Source organism: Thermobia domestica, chromosome 1 (assembly GCF_964235325.1).
Source record: "Thermobia domestica chromosome 1, izTheDome1.hap1.1, whole genome shotgun sequence".
Classification (NCBI taxonomy): domain Eukaryota; kingdom Metazoa; phylum Arthropoda; class Insecta; order Zygentoma; family Lepismatidae; genus Thermobia; species Thermobia domestica.
Genome location: NC_137454.1, coordinates 146140882 through 146161563, shown reverse-complemented (window position 1 = coordinate 146161563; position 20682 = coordinate 146140882). Strand labels below are relative to the sequence as shown.

Here is a 20682-nt window from a genome sequence, read left to right as displayed (position 1 = left end):
AGTTTCAATTTGAAGGGAGAGAAATATTACAAACAAGACAGCAATAAACAAGAACAATGACCATAACTTCCCAAAGTTAGACAAAGCTGACATATTAAGAACTGTAAGACGCACTTCATTCTTCGAAAAATTGTCTCCAAAATTAAGGTGCGTCTTATACTCGAAATTACTATAAAAATATCCAGTGTTTGATTTAAAATTCCCGCCAGTCTTAAAAATGGCCATATATTCGCTGCTGCGGGAAACCTATCTTTATCTGGCAACATTGGATTCAACTGGCAGCAGCAGTGCACCGATGTGACGAACATGAGTTGCGGGGATTCAAAGCTTGCTAACACGGTATCCCTCCCGCCCCGCCATTACAAAACCAGAACCACAGACTAGAATATACAGACCGAAAACTCTGCGAAAAACTGTAAAAATGTTACGATATTTTTTTTTTAATTGCTTAAAAATTAAGGTGTGTCTTATAGTCCGTAAAATACGGTACACAGGCCACATTATTAAAGCGACACACTTGTAATAGACTTACTCCACACGAACTGCACTCCACATGAAGGTCCTTTCTTGTAGCACATAATTGTGGATACGGTAATGTTAAGTCCTTCTTTCCCGTCAGACGTCTGGCGTTTTCTTCTGCAGTTTCCAAATACCTAATTAAAAGTATAAACATCAAAAATCAAATACAAAAAACAGATATACTTCAATATCCGTGTAGTACGTCAAACAAGAAAACATTGTAATTGAATGATTGGTTTAAGTTTAATGGGGGAAGGTGAAATAGATTTCGAGTTAAAGATAGTTAACATGAGTAAGAACCGAAATTATTCAACGTGTACGCCAACATTTCCTGCAAACTGAGCTGGAATATTCCAGCATAAAAACTTCACAGTTTCTCTCAAAATCCCTAATATTTCAAGTCTTATCTTCGTTCTTTTTGCAAATAAAAAGAAAGACAAGAAGAAAAATTAAAAAAAAATTATCAACCATGATGACGGTGCCAGGTAAATAACTACTTTTATCCTCATTTTCGGTAAGCGAATATACTGATAGTTATCAAAACAATGAAAATAGGCCCTACTTGTAGTCTGCAACACGTAAGATGTGTGAGCTGGTAATCTGAGGATGTGTATGCAGCGTCTGGCTTTGTTAATGGTGTGATAGGTAATCGCCTGTAGTACTTCAAGGTCGAACGGATGTTGGTGTTCAAATGGACTGGTAACATAGCAAATGAAGGAAATATGCATTTAGTTGGTAAAGGTATATCTATGGAGACCAGCTTGTTAGGTGTCTCGGAAGGAACAGTGTCCAATGTGATGACGACAGCCTACATAACTCATGGTAAAACATCGGCGAAGAGAATAGTAAACGAAATAGAAGCCTCACTAGGAATAGAAGCCTCAAAGGGACCGCCAAACATTGGAGAGATGCATACCTAAAAAATGACAGCAGGATCTAAACAATATTTCGAATAGCTTATTGCAAGCTAGTCTGATGTATGAATATCTGGGGTTGTGCTGCAATTTCTAAACCTCTAATCACCCCGAACAAGGCTTTAGCGCGAAAATGGTGCCGAGAATAGAAACATGTGTATATGGTTGGATTAATCTAATTTCCCTTCATTTCCTGTTTATGTACGACAGACGTCCAAAGAAGCTTATGATCCGAACTGTCTTCTCTCTACCGCAAAATATGACCAGGGCTTTGTGATATTGTGGGCTACAATTTCCTAGTATTCCGCGTGTCTTATGATTACGCTCAAAGGACACATTACCGTGAGTGATCATGTGGACATATTAGGTGACTACGTCCATGCTCACGTCCACGCTACTGTTCAGGTGTTTCCGGCCACTGATGCAATTTTGCAAAACACACTGTTGGAGCGGTTGAGGCGTGGTTTCATAAATACTGGGATAACTACAATATCTACCCTCCTATGCAAAAATTGTGATCAGTTTTAGATCTTCAAGTCCAAAACACATATAATCTCTAATCCTCGATGACAGAACTGATTGCTGCATTAAATAAGAATGGTGCATTATTCTTCAGTAAACCATTTATGATTTGTATGTCCCCACGCGACGACGAATCAGATAAAGTTCTATTTTCTTTATTTTGATAATCAGCTGTGTATCATCTTCACGACAAATTTCTTGTTCTAAACCTCGTAGATGGTATACTATTTTGCCTTTATTAAAAAAGCCAGGATTAGACTTAAGTAGAAGCATCTTAAGAGGATTGATTGATGAAACCACCAATAAACGTGGCAAATAGTGAACATGACAACGATGAAATGAGTAGGCGCTGCAAATTTTCAGTTTTGGTTTGTTGGGGTTTAGCATTCCTTTCAGCAGCGAAGTTGTATGAGACGTGGAATTACAGTTTAACGTGGGATTCAAACTACATGAGCTCCCGGCAGAATCCAACCCGGGTGTCCCAGGCCAAACACATACGCTAACCGTATAACTTAATCTAATCTTTGGACTGGCCTACCCAAACGCCCTTTTCCAGGCTTTACATTAACTATTTTCAAAACATCTGTCCGGCACACTAGTGTGTCGCGACGGAACTACTAGTATGCGGGGAACAATTAGGACATTACGGAACATAATGCACGCTCGACAGAAATTGATATTTATTTATTTATTTAAGAACAATAGCTATTTTTCGTTATTTGATAGTCAGGCAGCTGCAGTTCCGTAGGTAATGTTTCTTTACGATTAAAAATGTAAAACTACTTTCGGCATTAACTATGCGGGAGAAAAAGTTTTTTTATAGATGTACCGTAGGATTTTAAATTATATAGTTAGCACGTCCAAAACTGAGTAAGATTAAAAACAATGCTCTACATCCCCTGATGAAATATTTAAAATGGTCATAATGACTATAATATGACTAATGAAGTTGATTTCTTTAAATCACAGTTCTTTATTCTGGTTCTGTCATATGAATGCTAGATGACATTTTCCGAATTCGATAGCCTATCTATTTTCACAGGACATGTCAAGGATATAATTATTTGTTACATATAAAGATAAAACCAATTTTCAAATAATGAGATTAAAAAGAACGTTTAACACACATAACAGATACTCTTACCTCATACAGTAATCACAAGCCAAATATCCATATGCAGCATTCCACGAAAATTGACAACACACTAAAGGTCGTTCTTCAAACAGCACATCACCAGTCTTAAATGCTCTTGTCGCAAACAGTCCTTTACCCTATAAGAAAATGAATCACAAACATACAAATATATGCAATCTCGTTATTTAAAACAATAACAATAAACCGTTTTTAGAATGCCATACTATCATAAATACGCAATACATTTTAATACTCTGGCTTAGCATAAACATCTCTACTACTGGCCGAAGATTTCTATTTGTCTAATGGAGAAAACGTCTAGCACAATATTCTTAACGTAAGACTATGACTAACCTTAATATGCCTTAGTATCTAATCGTGCGATATTATTTCAAGAGCTGTTCCTGTTTTCTTCGTCAATCATTTGATGAACAATGAACACTGAAATTCAAAATTGACACCTATTTCTTCATTTCTAACATTGCTCTGTAACATAACTATTCAATATGGAAAGAGTTAATCAACTCAAGCTCCCACCATTCAAATACACAAATAACTTAAAAAACAAACTAAAAAATAAGAAAGAAAAGTACATTAACTGTTAAGAATGTACTTCATAGAATATAACCTACTTCAAGCTCTCAACTCGCAAAGATCAATTGTTCCTACGTTACTTCTTTGAGCTTGTACGTGAAAAGAGTTGCTAGAAAAGTGTAACGTCAATGTAACTTTTTTTCTTTCAATAAGACTATTGATAACACAATCCTAATTCTTGTCCAAGATGCTACTGTCTAGATATGATTTAGGGTTTTTAGATATAATATAATACGACTCAAATGCGTTTTTTTTTTTTTTTTTTTAATTTATGATGTTTTGTGACTGATTTTGACCTCTTTAATTCTATGACTGAACATATCTAGATGTTTTGATAAGCCAGAACCTACAGAATCCTGATCCTTAGCATTTCTTAAATATTCTTTAATTTGTTTTGTTATTCCATCCAATATAAAACAAAACACTGACAAATTGCTTCAGGCTTCAATATGAACAGACTTTTTGACGAAATACTTCTTCAAATTCGTAAACTGTTCTTTATTCAAATCAAGTGACAATTTTAGCCAAAATTGAAACGAAAACCACGGAGTTATTAGGTTTACTTGAAACCTAATAGTAGTATTTCTTTTCTTTTCTTTATTTCAGTCTATATTTCTATTAATTTTATTTGTATATTTAGGTAATAGTAACTTTCTTAACTAATCAACTATTTTTCGTATTTAATGGCTTGTCTTACAGTGAAGTGTTAGATTGGACTTTTTTGTTTATCGTTCATCGAATGAATGATAAAAAGAGCACAGTCGCCTCAAAATAATATGAGATTGTTAAATACTGAGACACAATAAGGTTAGATGCACATTAGAGTTTTCTACAATCTGTAATAAATAATGTATACACTTATTTATTTTATAAGTGTTAAATACATACCTTAGGCTCACCTATAATTCGTACTTCCACGCCGGCATCTTCCATTGTGCTGCTCTCTTCACTAGAATCCTCCATTCTACAAATATAGATTAAATATTGATATAATACAAAAGAATATTAATACAAAGACAATTAAAATAGCTCTGGAACGACAACAGAGAACAAATAATAGAATAAATAATACTGAGAAGCGGATGTTTACAATCGATTCAATTTCTCAAAAATAGGTTTTATCTTTTCTGTTAACTCTCTATTCAAACCAAAAGTTGTTCAAATGAACCATTCCCGGTTTCAACATTTATCGCCATAGAACAGAAACGGCAACAGATAGTCACAAACGTTTACTTTTCAATTGATACAGCATTTATCATAATCCGCAACACTCCACCAAAGGCAGAAGTGGTTTCAGTTTACTACTACTTCCGATTTCAAATTAATTTCCATAGATCAAAAATAGTTAGAGATATCAAGATGCTGTTTTTTTACAATCGATTCAGCGTCCCAAGTTTGGTTGCATCGTCTCCGTTACCATCTATTCAAACCGGAAATGGTTCAAATTAATATCTTTCAGCTTTGACATTTATCACCATAACAATGGTAACAGATAGCGACAAGCAGTTTTCTGCAATCGATTTAGGGTCTCAAGAAAACATATCGTTACAATCCACACCACTTTACCGAAAACAAAAGTGTTTGAAATTTACTACTACCTTCGATTTATGATTTCCATAGAGCAAAAACGGAACGAGAGATTAAAACGTGGTTATTGCAATCGATTCAGCTTGCAAAGAATAGATTCCATGTTCTCTGTTACCTCCCTATTCAAACCGTAAATGGTTCAATTAAATCTCTTCTAGTTCCAATATTTACCACCATAAAACAGTAAGAGGTAGGGAGTAATGGCTTTTTGATAGGAATTTGGCATTTAGGGAACAGTTTCTTTTCTTTGATCTTATTAATCTATTGTAACCAGGAGTTATAGTTGTATTACTTCAAGTTTGAGTATTTAATTCGCATGTTTGGAAGTCTACCGTAGTTTCACACCGTAAAACGACACTTACTTGTTTCTCTACTAAAACAGGAAATGAGAGAAATGTACTACACTACCCGTTTCAATATGGATCACCATAGAGAAAGCACGGTAATAGTTAGCGAAAAGCACGATTTCAGTACCTTAAGAATAGACTATCCCCAAGTTTTATCTTTTGGTAGAAATTTCCTACACTTCTGATATTACTAGAGATTACCATAGAGTGAAAATGGTAAGAAATAGCGAGATATGTCTTTTTGATATGAATTCAGCATCCCAGAATTGTCATTTCGATATTTATCCTTTTATACAAACTGGAAGTGGTGAGAAACTACTATTTCCAGTTTCAATACTGATCATCTAGTGAAAGAAACGATAGCGAGAACCAGTTTTTGATATGGATTCCGTGCCGCAACAGTAGTTTCTATCTCTGACTTTATTGCACTTAGTGGTAGAAATTTATTACCACCTCCAGATACAATATTGTTTCTCATAAAACGAGTAAGGTACTAGGAGGCGACAAACTTTTTAAATATATAATTTAATAATCTCAAGCAAAGATTTCTAGCCCTGTCTGTTGGTCTTGTGGCTAGCGCGTGCTCCTTTGGTGCACGTGACCTGAGTGGGAACGCATTGAACGTTTTGCGGCAATTCGGATTCCACTTTAAATACAGGTCTTATGTAGTCTCGATACTGAAAAGAGACGCTAAACTTCAAAAAACAACCAAATAAAAAATATTTCACCTCAGTAGTATTCCTCTACTGAAACTACGAGTAGTAAAATCAAATGCGAAAACGAAAACCCATCTGTTTAAAATTGAATTCATGTTTGATAAGGTCATTTAATAGCCATCTAAGGTCATAGTCAGACATTTATTTCTCTGTCCTACTGTATACGAAAAATAATTAAAGCAAATAAACCATTCAAGGTATTTTGTTAGTATTTGTTGCATATTTTTGAAAGCACACATATTATTTTTGATACTGAAAATAAGAGAAGCGAATGGTGGATCTCACTGAGGAGTCTTTAGAATCAGTAGCAATACATATAATCACTTTATGTTTTATATTTTGTTATAATCACTTTATTAGAGTTGTTTTGATACTTTTACCATAAGTTTATGAGAACTAAAGTACCATCGGATGAATTTTATCTTTTGTGTTTTAATGAAATTTCTTGGTTTTACTGAATCCAAATCTAATTTTGATGATTAATAGCTTGGCAACCAAAGAACTCACATCATAATATTCCATAAGCTCATAAAGATCTGCCAATTATATCAAGCTTAGTAAAGATCAGACGAGTTACATCAATCACATTTTAGTACACCAAACTTAGATGGACAAATTACTTCAGAGTCCAAAAACCTTAATATCATAACATTTTACACACATACTCCGCATGAGGTCTATTACTATGTTAATTTTCGTCAAGATCGGTTGAGTTTAAACCCAAATTTGATGATCAATAATCCGGGAACCGAAAGCTTATACACAACAATATTTCACATGGGTACTAATACACATACACATACAACATACCCTACCAACATACACATTTTGGTTAAAACCAGATAATTTCCGTTGATAGAGCCTTTCTATTTCAAGTGTGCCCTCGGAAACATACTTCGGCCCCACCCCCACCACCCTCTTACAGAGTAAACCTTCCCTTTGCTTTGGGGAAAGAAGTGAATGACCTCCGCTATGTTGCCATTTGTCATTCAGTCGTTTGGTTTTAGTAAGTGATAATCATAGACTACTTAAAATGGCCAACAAGCCAGTGCATAGCGAAGCCCATGAAATAATTCAATGTGTACGCATCCTACTATTGAAGGCTGCAGGGTTTGAAAAAACCCGGGCTTTTTTGAAAAAGCCCAACCCACCTGGGCCCATATGGGTTTTTTCGGGTATTTTCGGGTTTAATTGTTTTTTTCGGGTTTAATCGGTTTTTTTCGAAATATTTCAATGTCTTTGGGGTAAAAGTGTTAAAATGTGATTTATATTTCAAGATTGTCATTGTCACAACTTGCAACAAGTTTCTACTCACTGCCGTTTTGAAAAAAAAAGGCCGCCATTTTGAAATTTTACATTCGATCGCAAAGAAAATCTATACAGCAAATTTAGCATATCTTGTGCTTCCACCGTCAAAATTTTAACTTAAAAGACTGAAAATTGCGCTTCATAGCGTAGATACTCGCTGTTTTGAAAAGATGGCCGCTATTTTGACATTTTACATTGGTATGCCACCAAAATCTATACAGGAAATTTAGAGTGTCTCGTGCGTGTACTCTGAAAATTTTAACTTAAAAGGCCGAAAGTTGTACCTTGTAGTGTGTGTGGTAGAGGCAGACAAACGAATTGAGTTGATTTTGAGTTTAACGTCCCTTACAGCAGCGAGGCTATATGAGACGGGACCTACTGATTAAAGTGGAATCCGAACCACATGAGCTCACCCCGGGAAGCAAACCCAGGTCACTCACGCCGAAGACGCGTATACTAACCGCTAGTCATGAAGGACCTCGGCAGACAAATGAACAAATGTAGATCAAGTCATCCAGAAGCCTGACTGATGTTCGCCAAATATGAATACCAAAAGGGGTCTATTAATTTAAAACAAAGATACAATTCATGTTGTACGAAATAAATAAATGTTTCAAAATGTCTTACACGAAATTAACATCTTCCAGCGTAAATAAACCTGCCATATTTTCTCCATGAGAATACGGGACACCTCAGATCCCCCCCCCCCCTCAACTTTCCAACACTATGAATTGAACTATAGTCTGGTTATGAACAAAAGTGTAATAAGCCGCGGTGGCTCAGTGGTAGAGCATTCACCTCTGGTGCATGGGGTCCCTAGTTCGATCCCAGCTCGCGCCAAGTGAGCTTTGTGGTGGACAAACGCCTTGTGCGTGGATTTTCTCGAGATTCTCACGTTTCCTCCCACTTTCTTCATTCATTTCTCATCATCACCGTCACCTTGAGCATAGCTGGCATAACCGTGAGACTAAAAGTAAAAGATTTCATTTTATTTAATTTTAATTTTTTTTTTCAAGAATATAATTGGCGAAAGTTCAGTAAGCAGCAGCTGCTTTTCTCTCTTCGTACCTTGCAATTAATTGTATAGACTAAAGATACCTAAAAACTTAAGATGTGCTATAAAAATGCTTTACAGGAAAACAATATAAAAATTATTTAAATCAGTGGTACAATCTACCTTCAATATTCTTCGCGCGTTTAGCAATATTTATTTAAATGGCTGTATTTGCCAAAATTATATTCGTCAGTTTAATCTGATAAAAAACTTATTTTTCTCCCTGTGTCGTTTGTAATTGTCAGGACCAGATTTACATTTTCCTAAGACCTGGACCAAAGCACAATTCTGTGCCCCTAGCTCCTGAAAAATTAATTCTTGTTATAATTCTTGTTAACTTATCTAATGTGTTGCTGGAGAACAGGTCAGCCATCTTTCCTGTGTTTGTAAATGTAGAAAGACTCAAAGCCTTTTTTGTAATGTTCCAGAGAGTATCCGAGTTTCCATCAAGTTCAATGGAAAAAGTAGCATTGCAAATTTCACTCGCTATCAAGTCGAACAGGGTGGTGTAATAACTTCCTCGAAACTGCTACATGCAACAGCGTACTGTTCATTCACTAATTACAGGATTCCCAGCCAATGTCAGAATTTTTTGTTTTTCACTTTTCGAATAAGCTGGTATTGATAGCAGAAATGTAACGGAGTTAAAATACGAACATTTCCCTGTCCCGACTAAATTTACGGGGACGCGGGACACTCGGGGCTCAAAAACGGGACTGTTCCGTTTTTTTACGGGACGTATGGCAGGCTTAAGCGTAAAATAAATAGTTTTATTGTTGAAGTATTCATTTCCGATCCTTCTGCGTTTAATTCGGGAATTTCCCGAGCACTTCTTTCACGGCGTGTATATCAAAACTTCCACTAGTACGGAAATTTGAACTCAGCACTTGAAATAGTAAGCGTTACATAGTCTTCGGAACAAGGAGCATTAAGCTTCTTAAATTTGACAAGAATTTTTACGCTATTGCTGGTGTTGATTCTACAGAATGCTTATTTGAAGAGTAACAACAAATGACTGAACTAAACTGTTACTGTTCAACCAGATTTTAGTTGAAAAAACTTGTGTTTTACAGCAAAGGTAAGAAATAATACTAATAGTTTTACTAATGTATATATATATGTACTATTAGTACCGGCACCTATGACCTTAAACCCGTCAAACGTATGAGTGATAACGTCCCTCGGTGTCAACGAGTCGATGAGCACACTATTCACGGAAAATATTTTCTAAAGTACAAAATTGCTAATTTTACTTCAAAAGGCTATAAGCATAATCCATACATTAAATTGTTCTATAACAATCTCAAGCTAAGGTTTTTTTTTTTTTTTTTTTTAATTCATTTAGTGCATTCAGAGCTTTATAAAGGTCTTATGGTGAATGTTGTTGTATACCTTAACGTGAAAACCTCTAATTCGCCCAAGGAAAGTCTAAAATCTGATAAAAATCACTTACAATGATCACCTTAGTTGTACCAATAATATACTAACAAATAGGTCAAAAACCCAGGCGGGTTTTTTCAGGTGGGTCCAACCCGAAAAAACCCACCAGGGTTTTTCGGGCTGGGCCCACTTGGGCAAACCCTGGCTCTCGGCCAGAGCAACTTGTCCTTTCTCTTTCGAGGGAGGTACGGGAAAACATATCGACAGTAGCGCCAGTAGGGGCACTTTACATAGAAAGACTCTAGTATGCGTTATACAATACCCTTTCGTTAAGTCGAAACCTAACTTAGATGGCCAATAACTCGAAAACCAATGACCTGAACACCATAATATTATATTTGATTACTCAGCTCGTCAAAGTCTACCACGATGCCAAGTTTGGCCAAATTGGATGAGTTTCATCTTTTGCACTTTAGTGAAATTTCTTGATTTTACTAAGCCCAAATCTAACTTTGATGGCCAATAACTCGGGAACCGAAAGTTTGTACATCACATGCTGAGACCGCACAAGTACCAAGCAAGTCAAAGTCTATGACCATATCAACTTTGGTCAATATCGAATGAGTTTAATCGAACGACTTAATGATATTTCGATTTCAGTAGGTTTACACTTAAATTTTATGCACAATAACTCGGCAACCAAAAGTTCATACATCACATTAACTATGTATACTAACATACATTGCAGTTTGTAACTGTATTAATTTTGGTTAAGATCAGACTATTTCTGTCGATAGTATGCATTATACAATATTCTTTCCTTATGTCCAAACCTAACTTTGATGATGAATAATTCAGGATTCAAAGACCTGTACATCATAATATTATATATGATTACTAAGTTAGGTCTACATCATTTGGTAACAATCGGATGACTTCCATCTTTCGCGCTTTACTGAAATTTCTTGACTTCAACGAGTCCTAATTGCCAAAACTCAAGAAACAAAAGTCTGCACATCATAATCTTTTATATTTTAAGTTTCCATGCAGGGCTGGTTGGTTTAAACCAGCTTTATTTTTTAAAAAAAGTTAAAAAAAAAAAAAAAAAAAAAAACGAAAAATGTTCGTAAAATCTTGATGAACACACATTTGTCTGTTATCACGGGTCACTCCCGTATATTATTCGTATTATATTCAGATTTAAATTCCCCATTTATTACTCGAAGTGATTATACTACAAAAGCAACTCTTTTTTTTTTTTATCAAAGTTTATGGATGTTTCTTTTGTAATATTTTGTTGTTTCTTCTTATTATTATTATGCAATCGCAATCAAAGAAAAATTCTACATATTGTTTCGTTTTAATAATGTTTACTATTGATAAAATACATAGGAATACCGTACTTTTCTTTGAGGGAGGGAGGGAGTCATACAAACCCCACGAGAGGCATTTACTAAAATCAGAAGTATCTTTGGTATCTATTTATGTATAAATGAGTCAGAGCCAAAGGGGACTCAAATAATTCTTATCTTTATTCACTTTTCTTACTGATATGCAAATTAAGTCCTTGTATTTCTTTAACTTGGACTAATAAAAGTCGTAGTGAACTAACTTGGACTAAATTAGTTCTTTTGTACTCTGCAGTACTTTGAAATTGTTCATATGTAATTCTGTATAATGGTTTCCCTTGTGCAACTGTTTATCTTTTTGTCCTCAAATGACTCTTGACAATTAGATAATTATATTAAACGTATGTAAAGATCAGTACAACATATCAGAAGTCCTTCGTGAGTGAGTCGGCAGACGTATCGCAATTTTCAATATGTGGCCAATTAGTCCCGGTTTCGAATTCAAATGGACAGGGTTTGCTAATTTAAATAAAAAACAGAAAAATGTTCGTAAAGGTGTAAGTGTTCGTAAAATCTTGATGAACACACATTTGTTGGTTATCACATCTCACTCCCGCATATTATTCGTATTATATTCCCCATTTATTACCATAGCAGTTTCCGCTTTTTTTAAATATAAGTTTATGAATGTTTCTTCTTCCATTGTTATGCAATTGCAATCAAAGAAAAATTCTAAATATTGTTTCGTTTTAATTACGTTGACTATTGATAAAATACATCGAAATACCGTACTTTTTGGGGGGGGTGTCATACAAACTCCACGAGAGGCATTTATTGAAATCAGAAGTATCTTTGGTAGTATTTATGTATAAATGGGTCAGAGCCAGAGTGGACTCAAATAATTCGTATCATTATTCACTTTTCTTACTGATATGCAAATTACGTCGTTGTAGTTCTTTAACTTGTAGTAATAAAAGTTGTTGTGAACAAACTTGGACTATTACAGTATTTTGAAATTGTCCATATATAATTCTTTATAATGGTTTAAATTGTGCAACTGTTTATCTTCTTGTCCTTCTGAAATGACTCTTGACAATTATATTAACAAGTATGTAAAGATCAGTACAACGTATTTTTATCATGAGTCCTTCGTGAGTCGGCAGACGTATCGCATTTGTGGGCAATTAGTCCCGGTTTCGAGTTCAAATAGAGGACAATTTATCTCGGATGTAAGCCGAGAAGTGGTTTGGATTCCGCTTTAACCCTTTCCGGCCCAGTGGTTTCAGTGTGAAACTAGTTTTAACATTTTTCTTCATGCAGCCTAGTGGATTTAGAAGGAAACCATTTTTTAAGTTAGTATGAACTTTGCAAGCCATCTAAGGACAGGACTGTAAATTATTTCCAGGATTTTCCTTCGCGCTGAAACTGTATAACCAATTGACGTTGAAAGTTTGTTGTTTTCTTTCTCTTCATAAATTCATTCTTTGGGAAACAAAGAGTTAAGTGTATGTGATCCCTTTTTTCATGCCTACTAATCACGTTTCAGTGGAACTTGAGAAATATATAGCTCAGGATGTGCAGTATATTTCGAGATACATTTCGTGTATATACCTGAACGAGGTGCCCCGGTATGGGTACCCAAATTCGAAGGAAAAAAAAGAAGTTTTCTCGGGAAATTTGCCCGAATTTTTGTCATTTTAATAGATTGTAACACGTGCGAACGGTGCCATACAAAATCTTAATCGTGCTAAAGATAATGTCATACAAACAATCAATTTAAGATAATTAGCGTACAAGGTCAGCTTGCTAAATAGAAATCTATAGTTTTCTTTTATAAGTATATTCTAAATATCCATTTCAATTAAGTTTATTTACATTTTGAGGAAGATTGAAAGATCTTACTTTGTATACGTGTGTGTATCTAAATATATGATGAAATCCATAAATATCTCACAAGTAAACCTTACGTTTGGGTGAATCGAGTTGCTCACTGAGACACATATGAGAAAGTAGTACTAAATGTGGTTAGTATTTCAGTGCAGTTGTAGGTGCGAAGCTCCAGGGGTTTATAAGATACAGCTACCAGAACATTACATGGAAGTACAGAATAGTCTTCCTACAATTGGAGGTAAAAGCCCTGTAAGACCTCTTGTAACGACAAAAATTGAATAACAAATATATGGGTACATATTAGGACTAGGGGGAAGTCATATAGTAAGGGTATACCTGACGGCGGCCATCTTGAAATCCGCCATTTTGAATTAAGGTTAAGTTTTTAAAATAGGAATAGGGTCATGTGATACAAGATTTAAGGCGCAAATCTAATCAGAAGAACAATGGTGACGTTGATTTTGATTTACGCGCAATTGGTAAAAAGTTACAGGGAAATTTAATATTGTTGCAGCGAGAAATAGATGTGAACAGGATACAAGAAAAACAACGAAATGGCGTGCAAGTACAGCATCAAACAACTAACATTGTAACGCCATCATTGTATTTCTGATTAACTTCTAGCCCGAAGTCATCTATTGCATTACTCTATTCCCATTTAATTTTGTGCTGGTTAATGATAAAGCAAAAATGGTTTTACCGTTGGATTTGTGGTAAAATTTGCTATTAATAAGGTGTCACTGTTATGTGTTTTGTTTAAAACTTTTGTCTGATTCAAAATGGCGGATTTGAACATGGCCACCAACAAGGTAACTCTTACCATACACTAATATTTATCCACCTGCTTTTTATTTAATTATTATCATTAACACAAAATTTACAAGGTGGGGTAAAGGACTAACACATACAGGGTTTATCCGGAAAGTAATAGGACTGAGTCAATTTTAAAAAAAAATATTGAGCCAATTCTTTAAAAACTTTCAAAATAGGCTCCTTCTGCGTCGATGCAGCGCTGCCAGCGCGATTTCCAAGCATTGAAGGCGTCACGGAAGTCATTCTCCGTAATAGCCTTGAGAGCCGCGGTGCAAGCTGTTTGGATCCCCTCTGTCGTCTCAAAATGCTTGCCTTTCATCGGGCGTTTCAGGCGAAGAAACAAAAAGAAGTCGTTGTCTGCGGAAGCGTTGGGATCTCGGCCTTGGTCAGGTAGCTATTCACAAGAAAGGCGGTATGAGCCGGGGCGTTGTCGTGGTGCAGCTTCCAGTCGGTTCCGATGTCTGGTCGGACCCGATTGACCCTTCGCTTGAGTCTCTTGAGCACTTCCACATAAAACTTGGCGTTGACAGTTTGTTCAGGAGGAACAAATTCATGGTGGACGATGCCTTTGATGTCAAAAAAGACAATGAGCATCGTTTTCACTTTGGATTTGCTTATTCTTCCCTTTTCTGAGCGAGGAGACACCGGCGTGTGCCACTCGGAAGATTGCCTCTTTGTCTCGGGATCATACTCAAAAATCCATGATTCGTCACCTGTGATTACGTTATTCAAAAATTGGGGGTCACTTTCACACATGTTCAAATTTTCTTGGCACAATTCCACTCGCCGCAATTTCTGGTCGTCAGTGAGCACTTTTGGGATAATCTTCGCGCACACCTTGCTCATGTTCAAATGCTCCGTCACAATTTCATGAACCACAGTTTTTGGTAAATTTAACATCTGGGCAATTAAACGAATACTTAGTCTACGGTCTGAGTTCAAAACTTCGCTCACACGAGTCACATTGTCGGTTTTTGTCGAAGTCGAAGGTCTTCCAGCACGGTCTTCATCGGCGACCTCTTCCCGGCCCTCCGAAAAGGCCTTGTGCCACCGAAACACACCACTTCTTGCTAAAGAATAATCTGGGTAAGCCTGCTTGATCATATCAAACGTCTCTGTCGCAGATTTATCGACTTTAACACAGAACTTAATCACGTACCTCTGCTCTAACGAACGCTGCATTTTCGGCTTGCACCACTCACAGAAACACATCGCGCGAAAAAGCCTGTCCTGACTCTCCGTGTGCTCGAAGACAAATGACCAGCCGCTCGTTCGTTAGCTAGGAACGCCCTCTACCGGATCCAGTCCGAGCGCGCACGCTCCGACGTACAGTCATGGCGGAATAAAATCAGTCCTATTACTTCCCGGACAAACCCTGTATGTTGCAGCAATATTTAATTTCCCTGTAACTTTTTACCAATTGCGCGTAAATCAAAATTAACGTCACCATTGTTCTTCTGATTAGATTTGCGCCTTAAATCATGTATCACATGACCCTATTCCTATTTTAAAAACTTAAACCTTAATTCAAAATGGCGGATTTCAAGATGGCCGCCGTCAGGTATACCCTTACTATATGACTTCCCCCTAGTCCTAATATGTACTTATATATTTGTTATTCAATTTTTGTCGTTACAAGAGGTCTTACAAGGCTTTTACCTCCAACTGTAGGAAGACTATTCTGTACTTCCATGTGATGTTCTGGTAGATGTATCTCCTAAACCCCTGGAGCTTCGCACCTACAACTTCACTGAAATACTGACCACATTTAGTACTACTTTCTCATATGTGTCTCAGTTAGCAACTCGATTCACCCAAACGTAAGGTTTACTTGTCAGAAATTACTGAGCTGATTTTGTTTAAATGTTTACTGACTTTGTAAAGAATATTTTAAGTATTACATTTTCAATATAGAGTCTGTTGTTGATAATATTTTATCTTATCGAGGCGAAATTGATCTTGATAAAGAGTTTTACGGTTGTTCATAATAATACAGAGAATGCTTTGCGCACGCTACTCCCAAATACCAGAAAGTGCTTAGTAATACTTTATTCAACTTTCTGTTGGAAAGAATTAAAAATACAACTGTACAGCAAAAGCTCTTTATTCGCGGGGTATATGTTCCATAAATATGCCGCGAATACAGAAACTGTGAATACGGAATGGTAATTTATATGGGATACGTTCCTAGGTGACAAAAAAAAAAAAAAAAATAAAAAATAAAAAAATAAATAAATAAAAAAATACATATATAAAAAAATCAATTTACTGTAATTGAAGTTTTTGACCATATTGATTAATTATTATCTTCAGGCTTAGGCAATGGTTTGAAGAATTTTGTATTTTTTTTTCTTGCTTGGCAGTTTTTAAAAGCTCCTTCAATTCAGACTGATATTAAGCAGTGGCATTAGCAATTTACCTCTTAAAAATAAGACTTCGTTCCATAGACGGATCAATTTACATAAAGAAATCACAAAGCTCATTTGCCATTCTTAAACCTTCACTAAGATTTTTCAAATTAAATGTAACGTTTCCAGTGCTTGTTGAAGCCTCTTCTTCAATGGGCTGTGAATTTAACATTTCCTCCAAGTAGGTTTCAGTCAAATCTTCATCTTCACGCCTCATATAGCCTCGTTGCTGAACGGGACGATAAACTGAAAATCAACTCAACTGAAATTTAACTAACTAACGGTTTTCTCTTAGGAGTGTAGACAAACACTGATGATTCCAGGGGTGGCTGGGGAGAAAATCCGCCGGGCTAAGAAGTTTCGCCCCGGGCATTTCTCAGATTGGGTTCAACTGGGGTTACCAGTATTTTCGCAAGTATATATTGAAATCTTAGCAGTAAATCAAACCAGGGACCCCACGCACCTGAGGCAAGAGCTTGAAAATAAATTTTTATAACTCCTCGTATCCCGTGAAAATCTTATGAAATATATTTCAACAAAATATTTCCTCGAAAAACTTAAGTTGGCAGAAAAAACGTGGAGATTGCAACAGTTTTAGTCTTTGTCTCAAGCCCTAATATGAAACCAGAATGCAAAAATAACAACAATGGGAATAGAGCAACAGCATATTATTGAAACTTCATAACTGCACTGAAACTTAAGAGTTCCCCCAGCCACTCCACTCACTCCAATACAACGCTGTCCGTGTCATGTGGCAAAGATGATACATGAGATCGCATTTCCACACAAGGAATTTATGAAGTTGCGCAGAAAAGACGTGCAGTAGCCCAGGCGGTTCATATGATCGAATAATTCCCACTCATTTTCATATGATCGAATAACTCATTTGCGCAAAAGAGATGCGCGGAAACCTAACTGATTTAATGAGCGAATCATTCCCAACCAATTCACTCGTGCGGACGACCAATACATATGAACGAATTAAATGATCGAATCATTTTAGTGAATCAAAGTAAATGAATCGATTCTCCGAAATGAATCGTTTTGCCCATCACTATTCCTAATATGATGTCAATTGTAATGATAATAATGATTTGAAGTACTACTAGCAGTAGTAGTACAAAGGATTTGTTGGCTAAGCTTACATGTCAACTTGAACATCTGGGGATCTCCTTCACACCTCCGAAACATATTCCTAAGTACGTCCCTATTTCATTACGATACTATTGTACGTAAGTAAACAATGCAAAATTCGCCCAACTTTGGAATTTAACCCACAATAAATATCAGCCCCAGTGCCATTGCGTTCGACGGGCTATTTCTTAGGGCTACTGGCCAGCCTCCACTTAAGTTCTAACACTCCCCATTGGTTCATGAAACAAATCGGCGACTAAAATGGGCAGGCAGATCCCAAGAAAATAAAGTGCAAAAAATGAATTAAAATGCTATTTCCCGAAAAACGTCACGATGAAGGGGTGGCATTTAGTATCTCCCCCAACTTGCTTCATGGCTCCAGAACCAAGTACCTTGTTTCTGCCTAAATTATGATAAAGATAGAAAACAACGAGCACTGCAGGGCTTCCAACCCCCTTCACTCGCTCAGCTATATTTAGTGATGTAAGTAACGCTGCAAGTCAAGATTGGGGGAGAAATTAAATATCAGCCTGATGAAGTGTTGCCGGTACCGGCTACTGCTTAAATACCTGTCTATAGTCCTACAATCCCTTTCCAAGTGTGACATATTGCCAAATTTATTACTCACTATATTTGCTTATTTTCTTCTGTACATGTTTGTCTTATGCAGTACACCACATACTTTCTCCAATAAATTTACTACTTTCACTCTCCTTTGTAGTAATAGCACACTTATTGCATAATCAACTTCACACACCTTGCACTTTACTCTTCCACCATAAACATCCCCAGTAACGTTAATAATTGTAACCTCTTGCTGATCGGAAACAGTTTTGCGGAAACTTAATACTCCGAACCAATGTTGCCACAGTCCAAGCTCTGGAGTGGGCTGAAAAATAGTACCAAATTGAAGCAAAAAGGGCTGAATTCATTATCCTATACCAGTGTAGTACATGGTTCTATAACACGAAACTAAAAGAGGTAAAGTTATAGAACACTCGCCCCCCTCTTCTAAGAGCCCAAATCAAGTAAGTGCTCTTTATTAAAACATCCAAATAGGAGGACTCCGAACAACCATAGAATTAGATTAAACTTTTCTCGCACATAGGAAGTATAAGAAAGGCCGCAAATTAAAGGGGGAAACAATTATCATCTTCGGTATATATTGTAAGGAAACCAAACGCTCCTCTATTTCAAAGTGATCAATATACCAAAATCGTGTTATGACCATATATGAATACATAAAAGTAGGAAGAAATTAATCATCTTCGAGTTCGTGTGTAAACAGTACATTATAATAAAATATTAAAATATAAATTATTGCACTTATTCTCTCTTATTTCACGACCGAAGGAGGGTAGTAGAATGTAAGAAGAATATAAGGTAAGTAAACTGACATTTGTAAAAAATGTAAAACCGGTCCAGGGTCCTAGAACCTTCTCCGAAAGACATCACAAGAAAGAGATGTAGGAAGAGTCTTACTGACATTTTTGAAACTTTGACAAGTATTTCTTAACCCTTATCCGGGGAACCGGGGCCTCCCAGGCCCAGTAGCTTCATTTTTCTAAAATTTCTCAATAACCATACATATTTCGAAGACATAAAATACTGAATTCTTCTATCTTTCGTCGAAGTTAAAATCATGAACATATCGAGTTGGTAAAGCTTTTTTTTTTTTTTTTTAATTTGAAAATCTTTTCCTGACGTAACCGGGCAACCGGGGCCTAGGAGGCCCCGTATAACTTTAGTGAAATTTCTGTCAAATATTAGATCAAATTGTCACATAATTATATATTGAATACGTGACTATTGTAACCTTTAGTCGGAACAGTATGCGGCAACAGACATTGAATTTTGAGTGTTCTGCACTTAAAATATATACTAGGCCTGACAGGCCCCGGTTGCCCGTTTACGTTACAAAAATGTCTGGACCGGATTTGCTATTCTGCTTGGTCGGCTTACAAAAGCGTGACACGAAGTTTCGCTACTTGACGAAAATGTATACCGGTACATTCTAGACTAGTCTGAACAGTAAGTGACAATAGGCATTGATTTTGTGTATTCTGCACTTAAAATATATACTGGGCCTCACAGGCCCCGGTTGCCCGTTTACGTTACAAAAATGTCTTGCCCGGATAAGTGCGTTTGCACACGGCAACGATAATATCGGTGGGAGCCCCGATAATATCGGTGTCGGTGTCGGCGTACTTTGCACACGTCGCCGACAATATCGGTGGAAGCCCCGACAATATCCTTGCCGGTGATGAGCGAAGTAAGCGACACACACAAAAAAAAGCTTCTCCATATATGAAAACAAATAAAAAAAATAATAATTGGGAAAATTATTTTTTAAATCAAGGACTACGAAAACTGTTCTGAAGAGGTGTGGAGGACGGTACAAAACTTAGAAAAAATAGCCCTATGCCTAAACTTGTTTAGATTTAACAGTGCTGTTTTAAATAGATGCTGTAAACATATTATTTTCGTTTCGATGAGAATTGATGCTGCGGTACATTGCAAACTATATTAGTTTTAATTTTTGTTGGAACACTGTTATATATTGTATGTATATAATTTTGTTTTTCATGCAATTAACATTAATGTCATAGTAGATTAAATGATAAGATTCGAATTAGTAATTCTGTTTTACATTGCTCCATGCATACACTGGCGCAAATTCGGGGGGGATGAAGGGGACATGTCCCCTCCAATCTTGGAACAGGGGAGATTGTCCCCCCCCCAATAATCCGAATTGAAATGTGTTTTTTGGGAGAAAAATTTGATTGTGTCCGATCGCCAGAAAGGAAAGTGAGATGAAATTAATGTCCACTCAGAATAAGCCTCAAACCTGCGCGCCTCCCAATGTTGAAGACAACTCTGCTCCCCTGATCCTCCACAGCATTGTTTCTCGACTACAGAAATAGTTTGAATATCGCTATATAAATATATATTATGGGAACGATCTTACCCTCCCCCCCCCCCCCCAATGTTGAAGACAGATTTGCGCTGTTG

The 20682-nt window shown here is 36.4% G+C and overlaps 1 protein-coding gene across 2 annotated transcripts in view; it reads right to left on the bottom strand.

Annotated features, from left to right (window-relative positions):
- Window positions 1-18600, bottom strand: part of Smyd5 (SET and MYND domain containing, class 5) — a 50085-nt gene extending 31485 nt beyond the window's left edge. The window contains exons 1-4 of one of the 2 annotated variants that reach the window (XM_081764016.1): window positions 18428-18600; window positions 4573-4648; window positions 3100-3227; window positions 533-653 (exon numbers count right to left, since the gene is read on the bottom strand). In XM_081764016.1, the coding sequence (XP_081620142.1) occupies window positions 533-653; window positions 3100-3227; window positions 4573-4647 (324 nt within the window). In that variant the 5' untranslated portion in view covers window position 4648; window positions 18428-18600. Of the gene's footprint in view, window positions 1-532; window positions 654-3099; window positions 3228-4572; window positions 4649-18298 lie in introns of both variants that reach the window. The other variant, XM_081764014.1, reaches the window with a different exon arrangement.
- Between the last annotated feature and the right edge of the window lie 2082 nt (window positions 18601-20682).